General features: G+C 51.3%; 1 protein-coding gene across 1 annotated transcript; it reads right to left on the bottom strand.

Moving 5' to 3' along the window:
* Window positions 1-1,727: 1,727 nt before the first annotated feature.
* LOC132322480 (serine/threonine-protein kinase PAK 3-like) lies at window positions 1,728-26,035 on the bottom strand. Its single transcript, XM_059836968.1, has 13 exons — window positions 25,958-26,035; window positions 25,241-25,382; window positions 23,425-23,488; window positions 22,583-22,631; window positions 21,107-21,216; window positions 20,216-20,333; window positions 19,295-19,389; window positions 18,669-18,837; window positions 18,202-18,336; window positions 16,146-16,286; window positions 3,055-3,158; window positions 1,998-2,136; window positions 1,728-1,841 (listed from the first exon to the last, which is right to left on the bottom strand). Exons 1-13 carry the CDS (start codon window positions 26,033-26,035, stop codon window positions 1,728-1,730), a joined length of 1,458 nt encoding a protein of 485 aa, XP_059692951.1.

Raw genomic sequence — 26,035 nt, 5'->3', positions numbered from 1 at the left:
CCAGAATCAGAGACTATCCAAGCCAAGGGATCTGATGACTTTAAGCCCTTTCAGTTTCAGGCAAGGAGGGACCGGCCCTCAGCTGCTTCACTCCTCAGAAGCCCTGCGGACCGAGCTGGCTTGGGAGCAACTGCACAGGGCAGGGCCACCAGCAGAAACAAAGAGCACCAGGCTCTCACCGAGTATCGCCTCCTTGGCCTGCGTGGCTGCGCGCACTTGGCCTTGCACACGGCTCCTGGCGATCTCCAGCTCCGATATGTGCTGCTGAGCCTCCAGCAGGCTGCTTTGCAGGCTCTCCTTCTCTGACCTACAAGTTGTGAACATGAAGAGCAATTGTTCCTGGCACACAGGGGCAGTTTCTCCAGTAAGAAGTACCTTAAGATCCCAAAACCTTAGTATGGATAACGGCTTGCATGGAAACTCAGATAGAGCAGGACTATTTTACCACTTTACATAGCAAAGCAAGGTCCTCCAGGTGACTGGGCAGCCTTTCCTCATGGCCTAGCCCAGCTGAGTTTGATCTCAGCAGCCAGAGCTCAAATTGCTGTTGCCCGACCTATCACACACGCGTGCGCCCACCAAGTATCTGCAAAGGAGCAAAAGCCCAGCCTCTGCTCACTGCCCTGAGCTCATCAGCACTCCCAAGTCACTCTGCAGGGGACAGAACAGGGCTCTCCTGGCTGACTCGTCCATGTTTCATGCCATTCTTAGTGTACGTATCGTTTCTTTGTTTGCCAGGCACTCTCTGAGTAAAAGGGACTAAAAGCATTCACCAAACGATACAGTGAAACCTCCAGCTTCCAACACCATGAGTAGGAGAGCAGAAGTAGGTTTTTATCTGAAGAACTGTCTCAGGGTGATGGACCATTTCCTGCCATTCCAATGACTGGAATTTGATGAACAAGACCACTCACTTCCTTTATTTTTGACTAACTAAACAAGCAGTGCCCAAATATCTTGGCACTCTTTAAAAAGGAAGAAGCAACAGCCAAAGGGACCTTGACTGGTTACAGAGGTGGGTGGACAGTGGGCAAGAATCAGTGCGGAGCAAGAATCCCCAGACACTGTCAAGAAGTCACAAGACCTTTCCCTTCTGCTGCCCCTGCTGTTTCTAAGCAGATCTAGGTCCTGCACCATACTTCACAAGAGTGAGCTCTGAAGGGTCTCAAGATTTTCAGCATGACCCTCCAGCTTCATCTGAAGCATCAGCGAGCTACTCACAAAGTTCACATGGAAGAGCCTTGAATTTTGAAAATCCCATGTCCAGCTACTTGGCAAGGAAAGATTGATGGTCAGATGCACCCAAGGAGAAAGCAAAACCAGAGGGAAACTTCTGGTTTCAGCAAACATCTGCCCGCTTTCCCTGGTACTCAATTCAATGCCAAACTGGCTTGCTTTGCAGTTGTCACAGGAATGTGCAAGGGGTCCCGAGCATGCGCCCAAAAAGAGCTTTTCGAGTTTGAGCTGGCAGAAAAATAATATTCAGACCACCGGATCCTTTTCTTTTGGTGTTTGTTTCTTTGCTTCTCTCTCAGAGAAACATCTTGGGAGCACACAGCAAGAATTAAATCCTGACAAGATACGCAGCACCTTTGTAATTCCAGACCTTCAATAATGTCAAGCCCAGGATCTCCTCCCTGCCTTTACCTGGCCTCTGCCAGCTGCTCTGAAAGGCCTCGTAGGTCCCGCTCCATGGCTGCCAGTCGGGCTTCCAGGGCAGCGTTCTCTTACGCCAGCACCGCCTTCTCTCTGCACACCTGGGACAGTGTGTGCCCTTGGCGAGAGAATTCCTGGAGCAGCTTCTCCAGACCTCTGCGGGCTGGCCGCTGTCGGCGGCAAACCTGGAAGTGGGGAGGCACCATTTTCCAAGAGGAATCACAACAACAACAGCAGCAGAGTCTGGGTCTTAGCTTGCTGCCAGAAGCAGCATTTGGGAGGGGTCTTGCTAGGTTAAATCCCTCTCCCACAAGTGCTGCCTAGGAACAAGGTGAGCATACCTTTGGCACTGCTAGAGGAAGCTCTTCCTTCAGCAGATCCTTCTGAGGCTGCCATACCTCCTCTGTCTGTGCCGCCACTGCAGACGCCCTCTCTAGGGAGGAGTGGTGCTTTCTCTCAAATGCAGCCAACTCCTTCCATCTACGACAAGCAGACACACAAACAAGCCTTTAATGGCAACACGGTCTCCTTGCAAAACCAGGACTACATACCATGTCCCACAAAAGGCAGTCTCAGGGGCTTCCAACAGCCCTCTACTTCCACCTCAAGAGAATGCTGCAATTCCCTCCCTAGACCAGTATCTCTCTTTGTCGTTTGTGCGGGTGAAAGATTCACCACTGAGGAAGTCAAACAAGCCTCCAGAAGCCACAGGACATTTCCAGAAAGCTCAGGTACTCTCAGCATCAGAGCTTCCTGCCTGCTCCTTTCTGATTACAGAGTATACTGGACTTGCAAAAGTTTTTCTTTGGGTAAGACGAGCTTGGGAGGTCCAGAGGAGTACTCTCCCCCTTCCTCTTGCATTCACTAGTGAAACAAGGAACGAGTCTGCAAGCTAGAGCTTGGGGAGGAGGTGAGTAAAATTTTCCAATCCAATTATCAAAGCATGGTTTAGGCTGGCAGAGACTCCAAGAAGCCTCTAGCCCAGTCTTCAGTTCCAAGCACTTGGGGTCAGCATTTGGACAGGCTGCTCAAGGCTCTATCCACCTGGGGCTTCTGAATTTCCAGAGGTGGAAACTTCAGGATATCTCTGAGGCGCTTCTTTCTGCCTGATTGCCTTTGCAGTTCAATGCTTTGCTGTCCTTAAGCCCAATCTGAACCTCCCTTGCTTTTACTCTGGTCTAGTTTGGAATTCTTTTTGTCAAGGTTTAAGAAGAGAGTCCCAGGAGGCAGCTGTGCTCTAGGTGGCTGGGCAGCCAGACCTGCCCTGGGCTGCCTTCCCCCGTCAGTGCTGAGCAAGACAAAGGATGAGAAAGCCAAATCTGTTCTTTGACACTGGGCCTCCGAGAGCCCAGCAAGGCCCACCCCTGCTCAGAGAAAGCGAGAAAGCTTAACACACACCTGAACTCCTGGGCGCCGTGCACTCTATCCGTGCTCTCCTGCCGCTCAGCCTTTCCTGCCTGGGCCAATGAGTCCTGAGTGGCAAGAACCTCTCCTAGCGGGACCTGCAAGGAATAGGCAGGGAAAAAGCACAAACAAGCAATAAAGAGTTGGGAAGTTGCCTCCTGAGAGCTGGCAGAAGCAGCAAGCAGAGACACAGCTGACCTGAAGGCAAAAGCTGTTGTGCGGGGCTGTTCATGTGGTATGTATGTGGTGTTTATGTCCTAACTAAGCCTGCAGTTGTTCTGCAAGTGTCTGAGTAGAAGCAGGGAACATTTCCCTGCTCAGCTCTGGTCAAGTGGCTTCCCCTCAGGATTTCAGGCCTTAGAGAGCAGCCAACAGGAACTGCATTCCAGCCCTTCACAGACAGACCTTGTCTCTGCCATGCAAAGCTGCTCAGGAGTCTTCTCAACAAACTTGGCTCAGGTCAAAGTGAAGGGTGCAGTCCAAGCAGTGACTGTAGCTACCTAGGTAGGGTGTGGAGAGGGGCAGGTCCCTGCAGGCAACAGTGGCTCCTCCACACCCCACAAGGCTCTGAACTGCGCCGTGGGACTTCTCTCTCTGCTGACAGCAGGGAGCCTGCACAGACTCAGTGCACAGAGGAGCTGACTTTCATACCAGTACCACTAAAGGACACCATGCTACCGCTTATCTGACACCAAGGGAAGTTCGCAGTCCCTGTGAGAATGCCAGGACAATGATGCCTGCATGTGAAAGTTCAGATGCCAGTCCCCACGGGTGTTCAGTGCCTGGGCTGAAGAGCTAGGTCATGGCAGGACTCCAGCCCACAGCATCGTCGGCCACAAAGAGCAAGTGCTGCCTGCTCTGAAACTTGCAGCCCTGCACTGCACCAGAGCTTTGCACTGAACCAACCAAAGCTGCCACTGATTGGTGCAGGATGCTCAGGCCCTGGACTGACAACACCTGGAGGTTTGCTGTCCTTTGCCTCCCCGTTTAGCCTCTGGAGAAAGAGAGGGAGCCAGAGCAGGTTCTGCTGCTGCTGTTATGCCCTGCAGGCAGGTAGCAGTGTGAGGGACAGGGAGTAACCTGTCATTTGGAACCTGATTTCTCCTGAGCTCTATCCCCAGCTGTCCTGAGCAGAAGTCATGAATTTAGATAAAATTGAGATACTCAGTTATTAAAGCTCAATTCAAGTGGGCTAATAAGACTAATGTTTAGACAGGATTGCACATGCTTCTGAAGCAGATATTTCAGCCTGGCTACAATCAGCATGCAGCCTCCTGCCTGCAAAGCTTGACCTTCATTAGTGTAAAGCTCTTCAGCAGAAGAGGAGGAAACTGATGGAATCCTTTTGGTGGTGTTCATGCAGATGTTGACGTGGACTTGGTTCGGCCTGCCAGGCTGGCACTCTAGTGCAACAGGCCAAGCCCACAGTTTGCTGCACAATCCTCAGACACCAGCAATGTCAAGGGTGCCCGTCCCACTCACTGAACCGTGCCCTTGATTCCTTCCACGTCTAAGGCGATCTGCCGGGGGCAAGGGAAAATGAACAGGTACTATTAGAAAACTGTTGGTGCTGAGGAATCTCACAGAACAAGCCCAAGCAAGCAGAGAGCATTTTCCTTTCACAACATCCCTCCAGGAGCAACACTTCTTTAGCACAACAAGCAGGACTGCAGGCCAGCAACAGAGGCTGTGTCTACCTTTTCTTGGCTTTGCCACTAAGGAACTAGAAACTAGGTTGTGCCTATGCAAATTGTTTCTTAGAGGTCAGTGCATACATGGGAGCGCATTGTCCAGCCTACAGCTAAAGCAGCTTTTTTCTCCTCTCTTTCCTGGACTTGCTTTTGCTTTTTGTAAATTGCACCCAGCATGTCCTATGGGGTTGCTGTACACAATTCCCCACAAAAGCTTCCAGCAAACTCCTTATGGCACCTGCAGATTTGTTGGGACACAGCACAGGCCCAGCTCCAGGCTTCAGGAGCACACACAAACTGCTCGGCAGTTTGCCCCTCAGCGCAAAGCCAATGGCTCTTGTAGGACACGGAAGGGGTCCTGTTACACAGGCACATCCTTTAAGGACGGAATGCAAAAAAAAGATGCTTTTCCTCAGTTCTGCAGAGGAGCACACAGTTTTTTGGAGGACGCCTGCAAAGCTTTCCCAGCTGCACTTTGGAAGTTCCTACACCATGCTGGGAGAGAGACACCCCCCATTTAAGTTGAAGCTGTTGACAGGAACTTTACCAAACATATGGCAACTTTATGCCATTTTTGTTCCCACTTGCTGCCCCAAGGAAAAACCTTCTATTTACCAGTCAAACGACGAAAAGCTTTCCGAGAAGCCGCCAATGAAAAGGCGCTGCTGAATGCTCTACGGACTCGCTCCATCGTTTGAGCAGTGCTGCTCGAGTCCGTAGGCTGGGAAAAAAAATGGAAAAAAAACCCCACTTGCACAAGTCCAGAGACCGTGCAAGGAAAAAGGGGAAAAACAGCACACTTGCACGAGTCCACGGACTGTGCAAGAAAAGACAGAAACAGAAGGACACCCGCTGTAAACTGAGAACAGCTCAGTCGAGGTGATCCTCCAGCATCGAGCACGCCAAGAGCTGCTCTGGATGCTGAGGCCTTGCGGGCACCAGGAAAACCTCCTGCTGACAAGGCTGTGACGTGGCAGCCCTCTGCTGACATCACAAAAGCAGCCGCTCTGGGTTGGTCTGTGAATTCATGCATAGCAACCAAACCTTCTCCACAGTCAACACAAAAGAAAAGCCCAGAAAGTTCTCCTCTGACCCAAAGCAGCACAAAAGCCCCTTGCAGTCCATAGCTCACAGCTGAAAGGATCCAAGAGTAACACAAAACAGGCACCAAGCCCATACACCCTGTACGCCAAGCTGAACACTGACAAAGAGCCAGGATGTGAGGAAAGCAAAGGCAACGCGCCCTTTTGGCCAGCAGCGCCTCTGACTAAAACCAAGAACACTTGCCTAAATTCTGTGGATGAAATCGTGCTTTGCTAATATCCCAGAGAGTTCCCTCCACTGGAATGCCTGCCATTCCCACCCATGTGCTGCATGGCTAACATCAACCAGCAAACTGTAGGGCTCCCTGGAGGAAGAATGACACCTAAGTGGGGAGAAAAAGCCAAGTAACCAACCTGCTGCACACACAGCACACTGCTGCTGCTCAATTACGGCACCTCCAAGAAGCCTTTGGGGGCTCTGCCTCACGTCTGGAAGCTTCCCTGGAGTCTGCATCTGGCAGTCACAGGGATCTGACTCTAATGGACCCACAGAAAGAAGGAAAAGAACGTTAAACCCCAATGTGGGACAACGTAGAAGCTGGTGGGGAGAGGAAACCAGTGCACCAAAAGGGGCAAGTCCCACCTAAAAGGGAGTTATGAGGCAGAGACAAAAGAGCTCAGCTGGTGGGCAGAGCTAAGGAAGGCAGGCTCAGGATAACAGAGCAACCACAAGCCTTTCAAAGTTCAAAAGCTTTGTTCCCCCTCCTCTCCTCTGCTCTTGAAACCAGGTTTTTTCTCCCATCCAAAAATACTTTCTTGAGCATTCATAGCAAGTGCCTGGAAAACCTCCTGTGATTTTTTTTCTCAGTTAAAAACTAAAAAGAATGGAGAAGGATCTGGGCTTTTGCAGTTTGCCTGCTCTTGCAGCCACATTAGCATTTTGGAAGGGCTCTACAGAAGTCCAGGTGTTTCCCAGCCCCAGGACCACCACTGGCATGAGCCCAGCAAGTGTAGTGGAGAGAGCAGCTGGTCAGACTCCACATGTGACATGTGGGAGACTGGGTATTGTCCTGATGCAAATTCCCTCTGTGTGTCAAACTGAAAGTCAGGACAATTCTCAAGAAATATCTGATTGGATGAGAGACGCCTTTGCATCTACAGACAGCACATTTGTGCCTTTCTGGTGTCATAATCCCAATGCTTTAAAATGCTGCTTGGTGACCCCAATTTCCTCTAGACTAGACATCAGAGAGGAGTTTCAAGAGGAGTTTCAAGCAGTCACTGCTTACAAATCAGTCCCCAGAACCACACATACCGTTTTCTGCCCACCATTCACAAAACACTGCTGTTTCCACAAAGGAAAGCAACAGAAAGCTCTAGCAGACTGCCCCCACCCCAAGAGTTTCCAACCAAGTTTTTCCTCTACTTTCTACGGCCTACGTCTTAGGAAAAGTGCTTTCTGCCAGCAGAGTGAAGTGGAGACAGACCATTCATTCCTGTGACACTGCACAGGTTGCTGCTCCAGCTTGAGAGCTGGTACTCAGGAACTTGGGCAACTGTGCTTTCAGATACAACCACAGCCAGAGAATGAGGCTGGGGATGACAGCTTGGGGAGGAAGCTGGCCCAGCAATGGCATTGCACACAAGCTCTCAAGGAGGCACTATCAGCATGACAGCCCTAATAATGCCACACAAACCCTCATAGTAATACCCATTTATTGGATGCTGGTTGATCTGCATGCACGTCTACACTGCTGCCTTTATAACCTTTTGGAAATGGTCAGAGCTAGAAGGATTCACCCAGCATCAGGAGCTGGTGCAGCCTGGGAACCTGCTGATTTACAGAGGCTTCCGGCTTCCCAGGTGATGCCAAGGCAAGCCCTACTGCTGCTGCTGCTGCTGCTGCTGCTGCTGCTGCTGCTGCTCTGCCAGAGAGCCCCGGCTGGGCAGGGATGGCACCACTGTGCTGCAGGCTGTTTCTCCTTCCAGAGATGGAAAATGCTTTTGAGGCAGTAATGACAGCTGGTGGGAGAAGGAAGGGGCCTTTTCCTGCACCAGCACTGTGGAGGCGCACTACGGCCTGCTTCAGAGGAGACTGGCGAATCCCACAAAGTAAAGCAGAGGGACACAGCTGGAAAAGGCTTCCTTTCAAGCCTTCTTGTCTCTTGGAAAAGAAGGGAGCCAAGGGCCAGGCCGAGCAGCAGGGCCCGAGCCCTCCTCTGTGCCTGCAGTGAGGGGCGGCTGCCGCTGGGCGGCGCCATGGGAAGGGAGCGCCCCTGCGCGGGAAGGGCGGGGCGGGGCAGCCGCCAGGGGGCGCCCGGGGCGGGGCGGGGCCCCTCTGTGAGGGGGGAGAGCCTCGGGCAGCTGCGAAGCCGCGCGAAGCCACAGACGGGACTGTGCGGCCGCAAGGCACAGCGCCAGGGCCATGGACAGCGCCAGGGCAAAGCACAGCTTAAGCGCGGGCTGACCGGCAAGGGAAACTTCCCATGGAGTGCAGCATTTCCGTGTTTTGTTTGCCAGTCCTGTGCTGAGCTGTCAGGGCACAAAGCCTCCTCAAGCACAGGTGCCTCCTCTCCAGGCTTCCTGCACTTCCTTTGCTGACGGGGTCCAGTCAGGCAGCCTGAGGGCAGGCTCAGCTGATGTTACAAAGCGCTGCCTTCCAAAAAGAAAAGAAAGATAAAAGCTAAAGCTGAAAGGAACAATTAGTTCCCTTGCTGAATTCCTCACAGGCGGAGGCAGGATTCCTCTGGTTCCCAGAAAGGTGCAGAAACAGGACACAAGGACACTCTGTGCCCTTTCCCTTCATGTCCAGGACCTTGCTATTGCAGGCCAGCGTAGCTCACCATCGTATTCACCCCTTTACCCAGGTGTCTTTATCTTGTTGGGATCATCCCATGAGAGCAGCCTGAGAATGCTGCTTCCTGTCTTAGGGCTTTGTTCCTGCTAGGAAATGCCAGAGACTCACTTAGCTTCCTCCTTTCTAACACATGGCCCAGGTTAGCTGCAGTGTAAGGCCTTCCTCAGCAAATGCCAATCCCTGTAAGAAATGCTGATTCCAGTGGGATTTAGACCCAAGGGTTGTTCCCAAGAGCAGTGCAGTTCAGGGTTTCAGCAGCAAGACAAGAGCAGGCAGCTTGGCAAGCCTCCGCCATCTGCCACACTCAGCTGCCTTGCAAATTCCTCTGCTTCCTGTAGCCATTGGCTGAACTCCTGTTCTTGACCTGCGGCCTTCTCCTGTTACCCGTCAGGCTGGCACCTGAGGCATGTTCTGAGGAGGTCTAGAACAAAATGACAGAGGAAATTCCAGGGAACCTGCCCTTTGTCTCCTTTGCCCCTTTTGGTGCTTGCAACCGTCCGCAAAGGATGTGGGATTTTCGTTTCAGTGGGCTATGTGGCCCAGGAAAGAAAAGCCTGAGTTAGCTGAGGAAAACCAGGATCAATTTTCTCAGCTCCTTCAGGCCAGAAGTGGGAGTGCAGCAAATGACTGAAAAATGCAGTACTGTGCAGCACATACCCAAACTGGGCATGACAGAGATTTCGAACCCACATCCAAGGAGGAATCTGAATTGCAGGTTTCCCACCTGGGAGTGGGATTTTGCAAAGGCACCAGGAGGTGAATGTTGGATAGAGAATTTTTCAGGAGAAGGGCTGACTTGGGAGCTGGTGGAAGTGCAGAGAACGGGTAAACGCACTCATGGCTGCACCCACACCGTGAGGGCTGCTCCAAGGGCACCCCCTGCCATGCACAGGACATGGGCACTGCCCCGTGCACAGGACGTGTCCCTGCCATATTGACAACACAAACGCCGCTCCAGTGTCATGCAAACACATATGGGTGGTTTGTTAGTTGTCATTTTTCCCTCACTAAAAAATAGTTCTTCTTTGGGTGAATCCTACGATGTGCTGGTTGATGTTAGCCATGTAGGGAATGAGCAGGAATGACAGGCATTGCAATGTAGGGAACTAGTTTTAGTCAGAAGCCTTGGTGGCCAAAGTACAGGGTGTGTGGGCTTGGTGCCTGTTCTGTGTTACTCTTGGATCCTCTGAGCTATGGGTTATGCACTGTAAGAGGGCTTAGCACTGCTTTGGGGCAGTGTGTGCCCTGTCAAAGGAGTCCTTTTTGTCACCTGATGTTGTAAAGTCTGTGGCCAAATGCAGGCATCTGTGGTTTTTGCCTCTGAAATTGTAGGGTTTGCAGACATGTTCAGGTGTCTTTTATTTTTGCCTTCTTCTTCTACAGTTGGCCAATTGCTGTGGGTGTGCCCTTTTTCACCTTTTCCTTGCATAGCTGGGGGATTTGTGCAAGTGGGTTTTTGTTCCATTTTTGTTTCCTGGCCTGCAGACATGAGCAGCACTGATCAAATGATGGAGTGAATCCATCGAGCAGTTGGCAGGGCTTATTTGTTGCTGTCATCCTGCAGAGTTGTTGGTGGTCCGATGGGTATGTAGAAGTTTTTTTGTTGGGGCGGCATATTGAAGCAAAAATGGCATGGAGATGCCAAATGTTTGGTAAAGCTCCTGCCACCAGCTTCAGCTAAAAAGGGGATGTATCTTGCACAGCATGGTGTGTGCAGGCATCCTTTCTTTGTTCTCTGCAGTTGTAGAGTCTGCAAACACATGCAGGTGTGCCTTTTACTTCCATCCTCTTGTACAGTGTGTAGATTGCTGCAAGTATCTCTTTTTTCCCCCATGTTTTGCAGTACAATCCAAGAACTCATGCAAGTGTTTTTTCATTCTCATTTTTTTGCATAGTCTGCACAGTCATGCAAGCGTCCTTATTTTTCCATTTGAGTTGCATCTAAGTCTGGGATTTGTGCAAGGGTCCATTTTTTTCCTCTTTTCACTGCACGCTCTGGGCATTCTTGCAAGTGCGTGATTTTTCCCTTTTTGTTTCATGATCTGCGGGCTGCCGCAGTATTGCTCAAATGATGAAGTGAGTCCATAGAGGAGTCGGCAGTGCTTTCCCCGGCCCGAGCTCCGCCACTCCACAGAGCAGCCGGCCGCCCGAGCCGCAGGTGTCCCATTCCAATGGGGATGCCCTGCCCGGAGCACTTGGGGGGCTGTAGTGGGGAGGTCGGGGACCGTTCCCGGCCCTGGCCCGAAGGCTGACAGCCGCGTCTTGCCCGCAGGGAAAGCGCCGGAGTCCCTGCAAGAGCGATTCCTCCGGGTTTGCTGCTGGTGCGCTGTGCCTTCGAATGGCAGTGTCTACTCGGGGATGTGGCGGCGGACGGGGCCCCGGTGGGAGGAGGGGTGTTGCGGTTGGTTTGAGGATCCCTGCGGAGTCCCCAGGGCGCCCCCTAAGCTGTATGTTCGCTGGTAGCCGCAGGCAGGCAAGGAGACTCCACACGGCTTCTGAGGGTGCTTATGAGATGAGCGTTTTTTGGGGGTGCCACCCCCGGGAGCAGCATGGTTTCTGAGAGAGAAGGGGGGAAGGGGAAGCGAGGGCGAGAGAGGGAGAGCCTAGGGAGAAAAAGGGCCAAGGCCGTGTCTCGCCTGCCTCGCATGTCTTAACAGGGAGATTCAAAGGGGGAGCGGAATAAAACTTCGGCCAATGGGATTACAGATGCATGTTCCTTCAAGGGAGGGATCGCAGGCTTGGAATATACCATACATTTTTGAGGGGTGAGACAGAGTGTAACATTGAACTAAAATGTAACACCACGAAGGGGCTGGCAGAGGACGGAGTAGGTGGAGGGCGGAGGAGGGAGAGGATGGGGCTCGGCAGGGTGGTATCTTAGCTCAGCCCTCTGCTCCCCTTGGCTCGCAGCTGGCCATCAAAGGTGTTCCGCGGGATCGCGTCCGTCATTAGGGCGAGCTGGTGAGTGACCGGGACTAGCGGCAGAAACTGGCACATGATGGGCCGGGTAAACCGAGGCCCGGCAGAGTGGAAGCCGCCAGGACGCCTGGAGGGAGAGCGGGTGTGAGCTGAGTGGAGGGCTCAGAGCATCCTGGGCTGGGTGTGGGAGTCCAGACCGATGGCACAGCATCAGCCCCACTGACGGCATTGTGATTTTCTTGTGTCCCGACGGAACCCACGTATCCAGGGAGATGGTGGTTCTGGACAAGGTGTCCACTGGGTTCCATGGTGTTGTTCAGCTCTCGGATTGGTGTGAGCTCCCTAACAACTTCTTGTTAGTGATGGAGTGCCCTGAGCGGTCGCAGGACCTCTTTGATTTCAATCTGCCATGGGGGCTCCGTGTCAGTGGAGGTGGTGCAGGGGCTGTTCCTCCAGGTGCTGAGGCCGTGCATCACTGCAGCAGCTGTTGGGTCCTGCACTGGAACATCAAACCAGAGAACATCCTCCATGACCTGGCCGCTGGACAGGAAAACTGATGGATTTGCCTGTGGCACCTACCTCCAAGACACAGCCTGCCCAAACTTTGCAGGTGAGCCCACCCAGGGCCAGGCTCCCGGTCAGTCCCTGCATCTCATGGCCCCACCTGGGTATGGTGCCGGGGGTTGCCCCCTTTGCTGCCAGTCAGGGGCACAGCCTTGACCCACAGAGATCTGCTATACGAGACTGTACGAAAGATCAGAAGAATCATTCCACCTTCTCTCGCTGCTAAACCAGTTCTTCTGTTTCTCATAAAGACAAAATGCAGATTTTCTGTGGATCAATGGCAGCCTATCACATCTGCAGATTGGAGAGGCTTTTTTCCCCTGCTGCTGTGCTACAGGCAGATTTACCAAAGAAGCAGCATTACCAAACATGGAGATTCACAGAGGGACCACAAGCAACTGACTTTGTGCACTTAATCTCAAAGGTCACCGCTCTCAGCAGACACAGATAGAAGAGACTCGCTCAGTCCCTGCTTGCTCTGTTGACTCAAACCTGGCCGGCACAACTTTCCCTGATGGAGAATTACAACAAGGGGCAGTTCCCTCACAGCTGTGCAGCCCAGAGATCTTCAGGGCACCATCAGCACTCGGCTTCCTAAGTGACCCGTTCTGCTGCTGGGATGGAAACCAACCACCAAATCCTCGCTGACTTCAGCGGCAGCAGCAGTGCCTGCATCGGATCCCCAGGTCTGGGCCTGGCCAGGACAAAGGACACACACGGCACATTGCCCCTGAAGAATGTGACTTTGGAAACAAGCACCTGCCACTGTCTCCTCTTGTTTGTGCTGGGGTCACACCAGCCTGAGGCACTGGGCAGCCCTCAGTGCCACCTGGGACTGCAGATGACAGGCCCTGGCCTCCGGGACCAAACACGGAGGGAATTTACTCTCCAGACGGAGCTTGCAGATTGAAAAGGCTGCTGTGAGCAGCTACCTCAAAGGGCAGACGAATGAAGCTCTCCTGCACTTTAGCTGTGCCACACAGCTACACAGCCCTGGGCAAATATGGCGGAGCACAGGGGCAACACAAGGCACAGGAAGAGGGACAAAGCCACTCAAGCACAGAGACTTTTCATGACTGATGGGCCCCAGACAACCCCAAGCATTGCATCACCCACCAGTCCTTATCTGATGACAAAGAGCAGGTACATCAGGTGCTTTGCCTTGCTGGCCAGGATCCTGCCAGGCGCTTTCCTCTTTGCTCTCCTGTACTGCCAGCAGACATGCCCACCTTCTTCGTTGCACTTGCAGAGCCTCGTACCTATTAGCCATGGCCACGTGGGAGGCAGGAGGTGTCACGGTGGAGATGTTCCAGCTACATAGAGCAGGAACCAAAAGCATCGATGTGCACAGCTGAAAGCCTGCATCTGCACAGGATGTTTTGGCTGTGGCAAGATCCATTCATATGAGAGGAGAGTCATGATGGTTCGTTTTAAAGATCTCAGAGTGCAAAACACAACGCACTGAGGATTTCAGTATTATTCAAAAGAAATGCATCTTTATTGAATGAGCACAGCAAATGCGATAGACGGATTTAGGGAGAGGAAAGAGAGAAATGGGGAGAGAGAAACAGAGAGGGGTTATAGCTAGCAAACATAGAAAGACAAAGTCCTCGTAGTCCAGCCGAAGGAGTTCGCCTAGTCACTTTGGGGAGTGTCTCTGTTGAGGCAGTCCCCATGCAAAGCAGAGACCACAAGCAGTCTCAGATGACAACTCTTTATTATCGAACATGGCTGACCTTTTATACACTTTCTACCTCTTAAGACTTCTTTTACCCTAACTATTGGCCACAATAAATCAACATAACACTATTCTTGAAAAGTTACAATGACTTCAACTAACTTTCTAAAAAGACTTTGTCCAGCTGCAGAGTTCTCTTCTTATCTTTCTTCCATTCCTCACTTCTCCTGGTCTCCTTGCTTACAGCCTTGGAGAGAGCTCCTTGCCAGTTTCTTCTTGCTTCTCAGCTTTCTTCTCACACCTTTAGCTAACAGGCTTGCTTATAGCCCCTTCCCCAGGGGAGATCTCAAAGGTTAACTCAAGGTTCTATGATATATATATTGCTGAGGGAGGCCAACAGATCTTGAAGTAAGTCTATTGAAATCGTTGAGGGGGAAAAAGAAACAATTAAGAATAGATGTAAAAGGTAGTCCATGTTCTAAGCAGTAGGCAAGGACCATCATCTTCTTGCTCCAATGGCCACACTTGCAGGCAAATGTGTCCCTTTGGTCTGGTTGTCTCCCCCACACACCTGCCCCGTGTTAGGGGTTTCAGTCTCAGTCCTTGGGAGGGGGGAGCTTCTCCGTATAGGGCTCTCATGTCTCAGTCCTTGAGAGAGAGGCTTCTTCCATCTCAGTCGGTCCGCCACGGTGGCTGAAAAGCAGATGAGGGTCTTCTTTGGACCACCAAAGGTGACCCCAGAAAAGTCCAACCATGCCAAGAGGTGGGAAGATTCCTGGGCTATTGTCACCAAGCAGGTTCAAGCATATGGGGCGCCTCTCCCCCTGGCAGGCCCTGCTAGGAGCAGTCACAGTAGACACAGCTGCGAACAATCTCTTGGCAGGCCAGAGCTCTGCTCGGGGGCCTCAGGATGTTTGGCATTCATCCACCACCAGCAGACCAGAATTCCCATCAGGCTCCTCAGGGTCCCGATGCCTGTCCTTGAGATGGTCGTGAGACAAATGAGGGGAACTTTCAGACTGTCTCCTCAGGCTGCCCTGCTCTTCTCTGGGTTTTCAATGGAAATGCAATTGCACTTTCTTCCTCATCCAGAAGTCCATGACTGGGCAAAAACTGGCCAATGAGCAGCATTCCAAAGGCAGTATATGTTGGAGCTGATAAGGGATGGAGATCGTGCCCAATTCCAAGCCACACAAGGATGCCCTTTGGGGGGACTTTCCATTTTTAAGAAAGAATGGCCAGTTCTCAAGGGAATGTAGAGCCTTATGCCCTGGCTGACAAGGAAGGGAATCTTCCAACAGGCTTGAGTGTGTATAGGATTATTATTGTGAGTCCAGATCCAAGCTGCCATTGCAGAAAGCAATCCTGAAGTGGTCCTTGTCATCGCTTCCGCTTCCTCGATTGCTTTGCTGCACGTTTCTTTGTTTTTGTTTGAAAAGCCCTTAGAGTGGGGATTTAGACGGCGAGGGGCCCATGTGGTCTGGAGAAGTAACAAGAGAAGAACAAACAGTCTTAGTAAACAGCACCAGGATTAAACCAGCACCACAGCCAATCCATTTCTCTGAAGTATTTGACTCCAATGACTGCTGACAAGTCAGGAGTCTGAAGGGAATCTAGGAAGCCAACTGTCCTCATCAGTTTGCCCAGACTAGCACACACACCATCACTGAGTCATTGGCTAGGCCGCAGCCTTCTGCTGCTCGCACAACAGTCTCTGCTTATGTCTTCACTGCACAGGGAAGCTCAGTCAAAGCCCAACCATTCCCAGCTTTTTCCTCAAAGGCAAAAGGAACGCCCCAAGTGCTCCCTGCCTGCATCCAAGCACCACAATGGCTTCTAAAGGGAGTCCAAAATGTCTCTCCCAACACCAAAGAGAGGAGATACATGTGCTACAGCTCATGCTGAGGCACACACACCATGCACTACTCAATCAGACAAAGAATGCACAGGACGTACTCAGCAGCTTCAGGCACCTCCTCAGCAGCCTGACAGCCAGCCCGCTCCCACAGCTCTAGCCTACCTCTGCAGGGGGCTTCCTGTGGGACCTCCCCCCTTCTGAGACATAGCTCTGGCTTTCCCATTCCATTTGGGCCTGAAACACCATCCCAACTTTCCGTAAACCTGTGGTCTGGTAGCTTCTCACCTGACCGGTGCTTTCCCTCCTGGCACCAAGGTCTCTCCAGAACTGTTTCCCAAGGGCCAGTTAAGAGACAGTGCCACCCTGACAGACAGTGTCCAGAGAAACAGTGCCCATAAGGAGGGCAGAGGAGTCCAAAACAACACACAAGCTCTCTTTTCTCACCCTTTGCCTTTTGACTGGCTCTGCTTCGTACCTCTTCTTGTTCAGCTTGCATGCTGGCAACTTCCTGCTTCATCTCAAGCAGCCTTTTCTCCTGCTCCTTCTGTACCTCTGCAAGGAAGTTTGTCCCTTGTGCCAGCAGCTGCTGTGCCTCCAAACGCTGCCCTTCCGGCTCCTAGTGAGGGGAGGAAGACACTTCCACATGAAGTTCCAGCCAGGCTGCCCCAAAAAATCAGTGGAAGCTTCATGCCTCACACCACCCACCTGAAAAGTGCACATCATGAGTGACTTTGTGCCCTCCTGCAATGCTGTCCTAAGCAGAAATTCAGATGGAGGATCAGCAGGTGGGGGAAAAGGAGATGCCACCTTGCTTTCCTGCTCTGATGGCTGCCTCTTTCCTGGCCCCTCTCTCCTCAGGATTTCTACCTGCTCTCAGAGGCTCTGTTCTCCAAGTGCTGAAGTGGCCTTGTCATCACCTTTGCTTCCTGCGTTACCTTGCTGCAGGGATGACAGCAATCAGCCTGTCAGAAGAGGCTTAAGAGAGGCTCCGCTGATTGGAGAAATGGATGCTGCCCAAAGGGAAAAAGAAACAAAACAACCCAAGTTAAAAGAGACAAAGAAAAAAGGAACCATTCTTTTCCAATCTGAGCTCCTAACAGGGTCAAGCTGGGTTCCTCTAGTGCCCAGAAATACACAAACATCGGACTGAGGGCACCATCAGCTTATCTGCCTTCATGTCCAGGATGCTGCTATAGCAGGAAACATGGCCCTGAAGTGCACTAGTCCATTCGTCAAGGTGTCATCACTTGCTGGGATTTTAGTCCTGATATCACTGTGGGATTGCTGCTTGCTTTCCAAAGGTTTTGTTCCTTTCAGGAAAGTCAACAGACTTATTCTTATCCTCCTCTTTGCTATTTGAGACATGGGCTATATGGGTGTCCAAGGGAGATGTGGGGCATACAGCATTCCTAAAGACTCCCAAGAGCTCTGAAAAGTATTGATCCCACATGTTGTTCTCAGGATGCTGGACATGCAGGTTTTCAGGAGCAAGCCAGGAGCAAGGACACAAGTAGCAGGGCGCAGATGTGCTCAGCTCTGGCTTGCAGGAAGAGCGGTGTCTGCCTCGGCATGCCCCCCCCTCCTGTGCCGGCTGGCATCTTCCTTCACAGCAGGCACAGGCAAGGAAGCGGCCCGGTCACCAGCTCCTTGTCTGCCACAAAACCTGGCAGCAAAGCCACAGCCGTTCTCATCGTCTTGACTGGGCCAGGCAGCACATGGGGCTGGCACAAATCCTGCACAGCTGTCCCCGTTTGGCTGGCAGAAACCTCTAAGAGTGGGCTGGGAGGGACAAGCTGGGTGCCCTCGGATGCCCCCAGTGAGCCCCCGCAAAGCCCCTGCCTTTTTACAGATCAGTCTAAAACCACTTGGCAGGGATTGCTTTCATTGTGTTCCTCAAGCCCCCTGTCCCTGGCATTGCAATACTTCGGTTCCTTTGCTGCCAGGTAAACCTGAATGCAGCAGCCGAGAGCAAAAGAGGGCCACAGAAATGACCAGAAGGTGGGAGTTCTCCTCTGAGGAACAGCTGTGAGAGTTGGGCTTGTTTAGCCTGGAGAAGAGCAAGCTCCAAGGAGACCTTTCAATAGTTGTAGAGGCTTCTAAGAAAGATGGGGACATATCTTGTAGCAGGGCCAATTGCAAGAGGATAAGAGGCAATGCTTTTAACCTAAAAACCCCTCATTTGTGATTGGCTCCAAGGAAGAAACTGTATACCAGGAGAGTGCTAGAATACTGGCACAGGCTGCCCAGAGAGCTGGGAGGAGCCCCAAGCCCGGCAACGTTCAAGGTCCGCTTGGATGGGACACTGAGCAACCTGATCTGCTTGGAGATGTCCTTGCTGGTGGCTGGAGTTTTGGAGTAGGTGACCTTCCCTGGTCCCTTCTAACCTCAAGCACTCTTGGATCCTACTTGGTTTCCATTTGAAAAGCACCCAGAGTGGAGGTTACTACGTGGGGGGCCCATCTGATTCCCTGGAGTGTGGCCAAGGAGCAAAGAGGAACAGCTGTTTGTCCTGCAGCCCCTTTTCCTTGTACCTGCAGAAGTTCCTTGGCAGAGCCTCGCCTGTCCACATCCATCTGCAGGCAGCAGCCCAGAAATTCACACAAGCCAGGGGGTAGCCTGAGATTGTGCAGATTTGGCACCCCTCGCTTGGCTATCAGGTAGTTAGCCTGAAGCAAAAGGAAACATGAGACTCTACGTGATTCTTCCATATCCTTCAGGGCTCACCTCGACCCCATCTTTTCAGCTCCAGTCGGCAGTGGCAAGTTCTTGCCTTAGCAGACGGTTAGAGATGAGCCTTCTCTCCCAAAGGAAGAAAGGTCCCAGTGCAGCTCCAGCTATTCCATGCTGCACCACGTCTTGCCTCCACAGCTGATGTGATCCCCAGGGGCAGTTTTAGAATTGGGCCCTGGTGGAAGCCACTTCAAGCTGTGCGAATGGGATTTTGTCTAATGGACAGGGACCAGACGGGCACAGCTATCTGAGCCTCTTTGCACCTTACCCTGTCACTGGTTTCCCGAATATAAGGAGCCTCTCCTTTGGCCATTTCTATTCCCACAATGCCAAGGGACCAGGTGTCCACTTTGGGGCCGTATGGCTCTCCTCTCACCACCTCGGGTGCCATCCAGCAGGGGGTCCCGACCATCGACCTCCGTTTCCTCTGCTCAGGGCTGAGCAGAGCACAGAGGCCAAAATCAGCTGAGGAGAAAAACAAACACTGCTTCAAGTAGGAAATCAGGGAAAAGAGTTCCTCACTCTCAGTCTCAGAATGCAGTGCTGAATGAAGCTGGAAAAGCAGCTGGGCTCTCCTTCCTCAGGGCTGCGGCCAAGGACATGGGCAATTGTCCACTTAAGAACCCGTCCATGATTTCCACAGTGGCTTATCCTCATTGCACTGAATTTTTACACTGTAACTCCCTCCCTTTGGAAGGAACACACACAAACCAAAGTTACTCTTGACACCTTGTTTCTCTCTAGACCACTCAGCACCTTACAGCTGCACCCTGGCCTTGCAGAGTGCTCCCTGCCCTCTCACCAGCGCCAACTGCTGGCACCCGGCAGCCACTCCCAAGCAGCCCCACACCGCCTCCCTGGAGAGCTGCGCCTGACTGGGAATACCCACCCAACTTGACGGAGCCATCCCGGCCCAGAAGGATGTTGTCACTTTTGATGTCTCTGTGGATCACCTGGTTGGCATGAAGGAAAGCCAGGCCTTGCAGGCACTATGAGAGAAAAAAGAAACGGGAGGCCAAAAGTTACCCTGATCTGATCACATCACTCGCAAAAGGAGGCTGCTCCTGAAGATTCCCAGATCTCAAAGGAGCAGTGAGTGCTGGCAAGAGGAAGAGCTTGCTGCCGCAACACTAGGAGAGCAGGATCTTCCCAAAGGAGGCATGTAAGATTTTGAGGGGGAACCGTCAGTCGTTGTCCAAGACAGTCCCCTGCAAAGCCAGTAAGATGACCGCTGCTGCAGCGGATGCACTCTCCCCCTCCGGAGGACAATCATGGGTTTGCCAAAAGAGAAAAAGTCCCTGCCTTGGGTACCAAGGGGATCACTGTTGGGCGAGAGACTGGAGGACCGGGGTTACATGGCTGCCTTAAGAGAAGACTTGGAAGTAGCTCATTTGTCAGAGTTCAGCAGAAAGCACCAAGGTGGCTGCCATGCCATCCTTTGAACTGGAGACCTGTGCCAGATGAGTCTCTCTTTGGCTCTGCCACTTGTTTTGAAATCGCACACCAGCGCCTTTGTGCTTACAGGCCAAGGAGGCAAAACAGAAAGGTTCTGGGTAAAGGCTTGGAGAGGCACAGGGCAGAACAGAAAATAACAATGAAAAAGAGACAGGGAGTTCAACAACCGTAGATAAGAGTAAAGAACAGCCTACAGTAAGGGCAGGGACAGTGGTAGGCAGTTCTGTGCAGATGCTCCTTCTTCTCTGAAGCATAAGAGCAACCCAGAAAGAAAGCTCTGAACATGGAATCTCTGCTTTAGCCGTGCTTTCCAAGGACGAGCCCATCCAAGCCATCCCAAGCACAAAGGGGACCCCTTACCTCCCGACACACTGTTGCTATGTGTCCTGCAGCCATCCTTCTCATGCTGACCACATCAGCTAAGGAGCCTCCATCCATATATTCCAACACCAGCAGGACAGCCTCATTGACAAGGTAGCTGCAAGATGAAAGCAACAGCGTGGAGCTGAATGGGCACAGCTAAATTGCCGTATGGAAGAAAGACTACAGCTGAGTTTTGTTTCCAGGTCACTGCTAAATGAAGACAGAATCAAAGGAAGACACACTCCAGCCAGGCTACCCAGTGTCTGCCAACTCTGCCGCCTAAATGAGGAAGGCAAATCCACGGAAAAGGAGAGGGCTTAGGTGGCAGGCAGGGGAAAAAGGCAGTTTTGTGAGGGCAAAGATAAATCTGGAAGCGGACAGATCCCAGCAGCTGCTTCATCATCTTCATACACAAATTGCACCAAGAACTCCAGCAGCAAGGAGACACCGATTTCACACCTTTTACTCAGGGCAGGAAGGTGTGCAGCAGTGCCATCACCCTTTGGAAAACCTTGCAGAAAGAATAGTCACAAACAGGAAAAACAATTGGCAACCTGGCAAATGATGTGCCTCCTAGCCAAGCCTTTTGGCATGCAAGGCAATGGAAAATAGTGGGAACAGCACAAGGGAAATCATCTCTGGGATGCTTTCTCAGCACTTCTCCTCCGACACTTGGAAAAATAATCACGTCCCAAAAGAGCAAAACAACATGCAGCCAGTGAACATACAGGCTGCTGCCTTAGTAAGAGAGCCAGGTTTCTGAGAGCAATCTTCAAGCTGCTTATGCCAGGAACCATTCCTGGCAACAAAATGCAATCTCCTCCTATGCCTCGTACAGGTGTGGATTGATGTTCATTGAAAGATCCATTTTCTGCCAGAACTACTTACCTTTCAAAGTAGGTGACAATATTGGGGTTCTTATTTTCACGCATGACCAGGATTTCCTTTAACACTTCCTCACAGCCCTGGTGCTGGAGATTAAGTTGCTTTACGGCCACCTATAATGACATTAAAGGCTCTTAGGGACAGACATCACCAGAGCCTCTTTCTCTGTGCACTCACAGGCCTGGATGCCTTGTCACCTCAGTCAAAAGGGACTCTAAACCACCAACCACAAAGCGCTAACAGCACTCTCTGCACCCCCAGACTTCTCAAATAGACTTTGTTTCGCACCACTGTTATCATTTGCACACGTCTTGCAAGCCAAAAGTAATTTTGGTCCTGTGAAGACAAATTGAAACCATTGAAGATATGGTAGCATTTCTAGGGGCTTTGAGCAGCGTTTCAGCGACAGCTGCCATTTCGATTGTGTGCCAAATAAACACGCACAAACATGACGGGGAAAATGCTGTCCAAAACAGAACTCCAAAGCGACCCAAAGTAAAGATACAATCTTAGCACATCCTTACTTCTGCCTTTTGGGTTTTGTAACTGTGAAGGACACTCGTGACCATGGTTTAGACTTGAAATTATTTCGTGTGTTTAGCAATGAATAACCCTCTCTATGGTACACTATGGATGCGTCCCAGCTTTTAAGTATAGGGCTTAGGGCTGGCTTTCGTACACCTCGTGGACCTCCCTCCAAGGGAAGTACCTGATCTCAGCACCACTGGTGGAGAAGGAACTACCTTATCTAATGCCTTACAAGTAAGGAAGATGGAATGTATTTGCTGAGAGCCAAAATCCAGAATTCTGAACTCTGAACTTTTAGCCTCAAAGAACAGCGTGATTCTCTAAAACACCTCCATGTCCTTTCAGTACAAACAGCATTTCCATAGTGAAATGTCACCAACACAGGATCAACACAAGGTTGTATCACTTAAGGCTCTTCATCCACTTCTTCTCATTTATCTGTGCGTGTTTGTGTTTGTGTGGGTGTCTGTGTATGTGAACTAGGTTCCCTAGGAGTAAAAGGCAAAACGGTGTTGCACACAAGATCTCTCCTTCTTTAGGTCTTGCATTATATTTTCAAACTGAACCACGTGATGGAAAACAATGGGAAATACTATCTGTGTCTGAACCTGGGCTTAAAAGGAATTGGCTGGAATGACAGCTCTTGCCATCAGCTAATCTATGCATATTTATGCAGTAAGTCCAAGGGTGTCCTTCTCTGAAGGACACCACTGCTATCCTGGCATCCATTCAAGGTTGTCTTTATCTGAAGGACACCACTGCTATCCTGGCATCCATTCAGGTAGGCAAGAAGGACAAAGTCTGTCCAAAATGCATTTTGCAGCCAGCCTCTAGACAGGCTGCTCCTGCGGGACAGCCTTTGCAGCAAAGACAGGCGGCCCTAAGCTCTGGCCACAGATCACATGCCAAGGGAAAGCACTCAAGAGCTGCAAAATCTGCATGGGCACTTACCGCTTGTCCTGTGGCAGTGTTGACGGCCTTATAAACAGTGCCAAAACCCCTAGAAACAGAGCAGTGGCAAGAACAGAGAAGTTGTTCAGTGCTGAGAAGCAAAAGGCAGCCCAGGCAGGAGCTCTCTGCTGCCTGCAGTGCCTCTAAAACACCGGGGTTTGTCTGCTCTTCAGCCAATGGCCCAGCAGCCCAGCAGCCCTCTGCCCTGCAGAGTGTCCAAGAGAAAAGCTGGGTCCAACAGGAAGAAAAAGGGCTGCTACAAATCTCAAATGTACACACTAGATGATGCATGCGGGGCTATTCTTTGCCTTTTCCTTCTTGTGTCTGTGCCTGTGGCATGCCTTTCCAGGCAATGAGACACACAGTCCTGCTGGGCCTTCTCACCGCTCTCTTTTGATCCTACCTGCCAAACTCAGGCAATGCCACACAGCCTTTCTTATTTTCCTGGCCACCGAATATGGTTTCCAGCACAATACAGCTAAGAAATTCTACTGAGAGCTGTTATCTGACAGCTCTCAGGTGGGAAGCTGCTCTCTCAGGTTTTTCTTCCTTCATGAGTCTGGTCATATTACTTTGAATCATACAAACCCAAGTCTTCAGGGAACCTGGTGCCACATCTTGGAGAGATAGGAGAGCATCCACATCCTGCTCCTTCAGGCAGCCAAGACATTGTCAGCATTCAGTTATCTTAGATGACGCCTTGTACTGCCACAGTACAGAGACAGGGACAATCTGGAGCCAGGGTCTGAAGATGCTTGCAGCTTGCCTAACTTTACATGTGATGTTGCACCACCAAAATTCCCGGCCTGCGGTTCTGCAGAAGTCAGCGTGCCTGCACTCACCCACTGCCAATACGTTTCCACCTGGCGTACTTCTTCTCCGGATCTCCCACACTCACCACATGCCCTGAAAGAAACAAAATGCAAGAAGCAAACTTCAAAACAGAGATCCTGATTTCCAGGAGATCTGAAACTCAGCTCCACTCTCTGGGGCTCTGAGCAATGTATGGTCGCTTGGCCAACAATACCATCAACGAGAACAGCAGCAAAAGCAGCCCCAGCAAGACAGGCAGCTCTGGCCTGCACAGAGTCTGATTCTCCCACTCTCCTTTGAAGGGCTGCCTTGAGGGGAATGTCCCAACTTTCCCAGCTTTCTCCTTTCCCTGTTTCCTCATGGGTTGTGTGGCCCCTTTCCTCCCTGAGAGCCAGCTCACTTTGCCCTGCCCTTTGGTACCGCCACTGCACCAGCCCTTACTTAAACATTGTGCAGAGGACATGGCTCATCTTTTGTCTCTAGTTCCCCTTTGGCGTGCTCAAATAAACCTTGCTGGAACTGACCTTCTAAAAGGCCTCTCGGCCACGGTGCACTGAGCTTGCCGTGGTGAGTGTGGTGTGTGTGGACTTGACTGCCTTCCTGAATGCTTACCCAAGTGGCTTTTCCACAGGAAATGCCTTTAGGGAAATAGGTAGCAGCAATCACCATCTAAACCCCCTCGCTGCTACAGTAGACCCCACTCAAGACAGAACATGACTGTCTTTGAATTCAGACCCACGGAGGAGTCGATCAATCCACCTTTTGTCCCAACAGCTGATGGCAGACCCTGAGTCAACTGGGCCCTGTTCTGAAAAACCTGACCCCATATTCTCTGACAGCACTGCCCTGCCAGCTCTTCCTAGTTGTAAGAAGCAACTGCAGTTCTACTGCAGAGTCACTAAGGCCTTGGTTGGTACGCTGTCCTTGAGTGCAGGAATCTATGCAGGGATTGAGGCCAATGCTCAGTATTCCAAGAATATTTACCAGCTGGGCACAAGCAGTGACAAAGTGCCTGGAACTGGAGGAACATGCAGCAGAGAGGCTGCAGGCTTCCTTCTGAGAATTGCCTGCAGAGCGCTTTTATCTGACCATGCCACACAGATGTGTCTCTCTGATGCATCTTCCTAAGCACCCAATTAAAATATCAAACAGGGATTTTGCAGCACAAATGTGATTTTCCTCTTTTGGGGCACTTTGAAAACAACTCTTTCTCTCTGATAAATTGGGATTGTTCTAAGAATGTAACTTTTTAACTTGTAGGGGCTACTGAAAAAGATCTCTTCCTCACTTCTTAGTTCTATCGCCTGATGTTCTCTTCAAGGAGTTCAGGCTAACCAAAATGTCGAATTCTTATCAAACCACAGTGTAGAAAGAATAGTAGAAATACTGACAGTCATAAAAACAACACCATTATTAAACCAGCCACAGAGCCAATCAATGTCTCTGAAGTAATATTACTCCAATGAGTCAAGAGTCCTAAGTCAGGAGTCTAAAGGGAGTCTAGGAAACCATTTCTTCCGATCACTTTGGCCACACTAGCACATACACATTCCCTGAGTCATTGGCTAGATCAGAGCCTACTGCTGTTCTGGACACAATCCCTGCTTTAGTCTTTACTGCACAGGGAAGCTCAGGCAAAGCCCACCCACTCCCAGCTTTTGCCTCAAAGGCAAGAGAAACGCCCTAAGTGCTCCCTTGCTGCCCCCAAGCACAACCCTGGCTTCTGTAGGGAGTCCAAAAGGTCTGTCTGACACCAGAGTGGGGAGGAACATGTGCTACAGCTCATGCTGAGGCACACACACTATAATACACTGCTCGATCGCACAAGAAATCCCCAGGACGTACTCAGCAGCTTCAGGAACTGCTTCTCTCTCTCCTGGCTCCAGCGGGGCGAACTGCTCATGCTCCGGTTTTCAGGCTGTGGAGAGGAGGCTGCTTCCGAGGATGCGGCTGCGGCGGCAGCTTTGATGGCACATCCTGCTTCCATCTGGGACAAGAAATTTGGTTGTGTCAGAGAGGTGCCTGGCAGAGATGCCTCAGACACAGCATTTCAAAGTCATGCCTTGAGGAACAACACTGGTGTTAGGCTGCAAGCTGAGCTGTCAAGTCTTCCTCCTCAAGTCCAACCCAAGCAGCAGTCAGAGACTAGAGCTTGTCACAGCCAGCCATAGTAGAGACTGGGAAAGGGAAAGAACAACTGCACATTTCACCCCTTTCTGAGGACTGCATTCACCATGGACAGGGACAAGTGCTTCAGAATCTGTGTGGGTCTCCATGCTGACCTGAACAAACCCCTCAAAAAACAAAGTGAGCTCTAAGAGGCCAGCAGAAATACATTCACAGGATTGCTGGACCAGCAGCCAAAGCACAAGCCCTGCTGCCCAGGGCAGCAGCTGAGATTCAGTGGCCCAGTAAGTGTCCTTCTGACCAACTGCCATGGAGACCTCAGAGCGTGGCACTCAGACACATCGCCCCCATCCACCTGCTGCTCTGCAGGGCAAAGGCAACAAGGGCAGAGACCACTCGTTGTGTGACTGCAGTGGCTCCTGCTCTTTCACTCACCTGCTTTAGTTCAGCCAGCTTGTACTGCAGCAGGACCTTGCGCATCCTCTCCATGTTTTCTTGGTGGCTCTTCTCCAT

The sequence above is a fragment of the Haemorhous mexicanus genome, chromosome Z (assembly GCF_027477595.1).
Source record: "Haemorhous mexicanus isolate bHaeMex1 chromosome Z, bHaeMex1.pri, whole genome shotgun sequence".
NCBI lineage: Eukaryota > Metazoa > Chordata > Aves > Passeriformes > Fringillidae > Haemorhous > Haemorhous mexicanus.
This window is presented reverse-complemented; position numbering and strand designations above follow the sequence as displayed.

Excerpts from the sequence above, each read along its gene's own strand:
- LOC132322480 (XM_059836968.1), bottom strand. The coding sequence starts at position 26,035 with ATGGAGAAGAGCCACCAAGAAAACATGGAGAGGATGCGCAAGGTCCTG. Across the intron at positions 20,334-21,106 it reads ATTGTCACCTACTTTGAAAG|CTACCTTGTCAATGAGGCTG; the intron begins GTAAGTAGTTCT and ends TTCATCTTGCAG. Across the intron at positions 18,337-18,668 it reads TTCGGGAAACCAGTGACAGG|GCTAACTACCTGATAGCCAA; the intron begins GTAAGGTGCAAA and ends CTTTTGCTTCAG.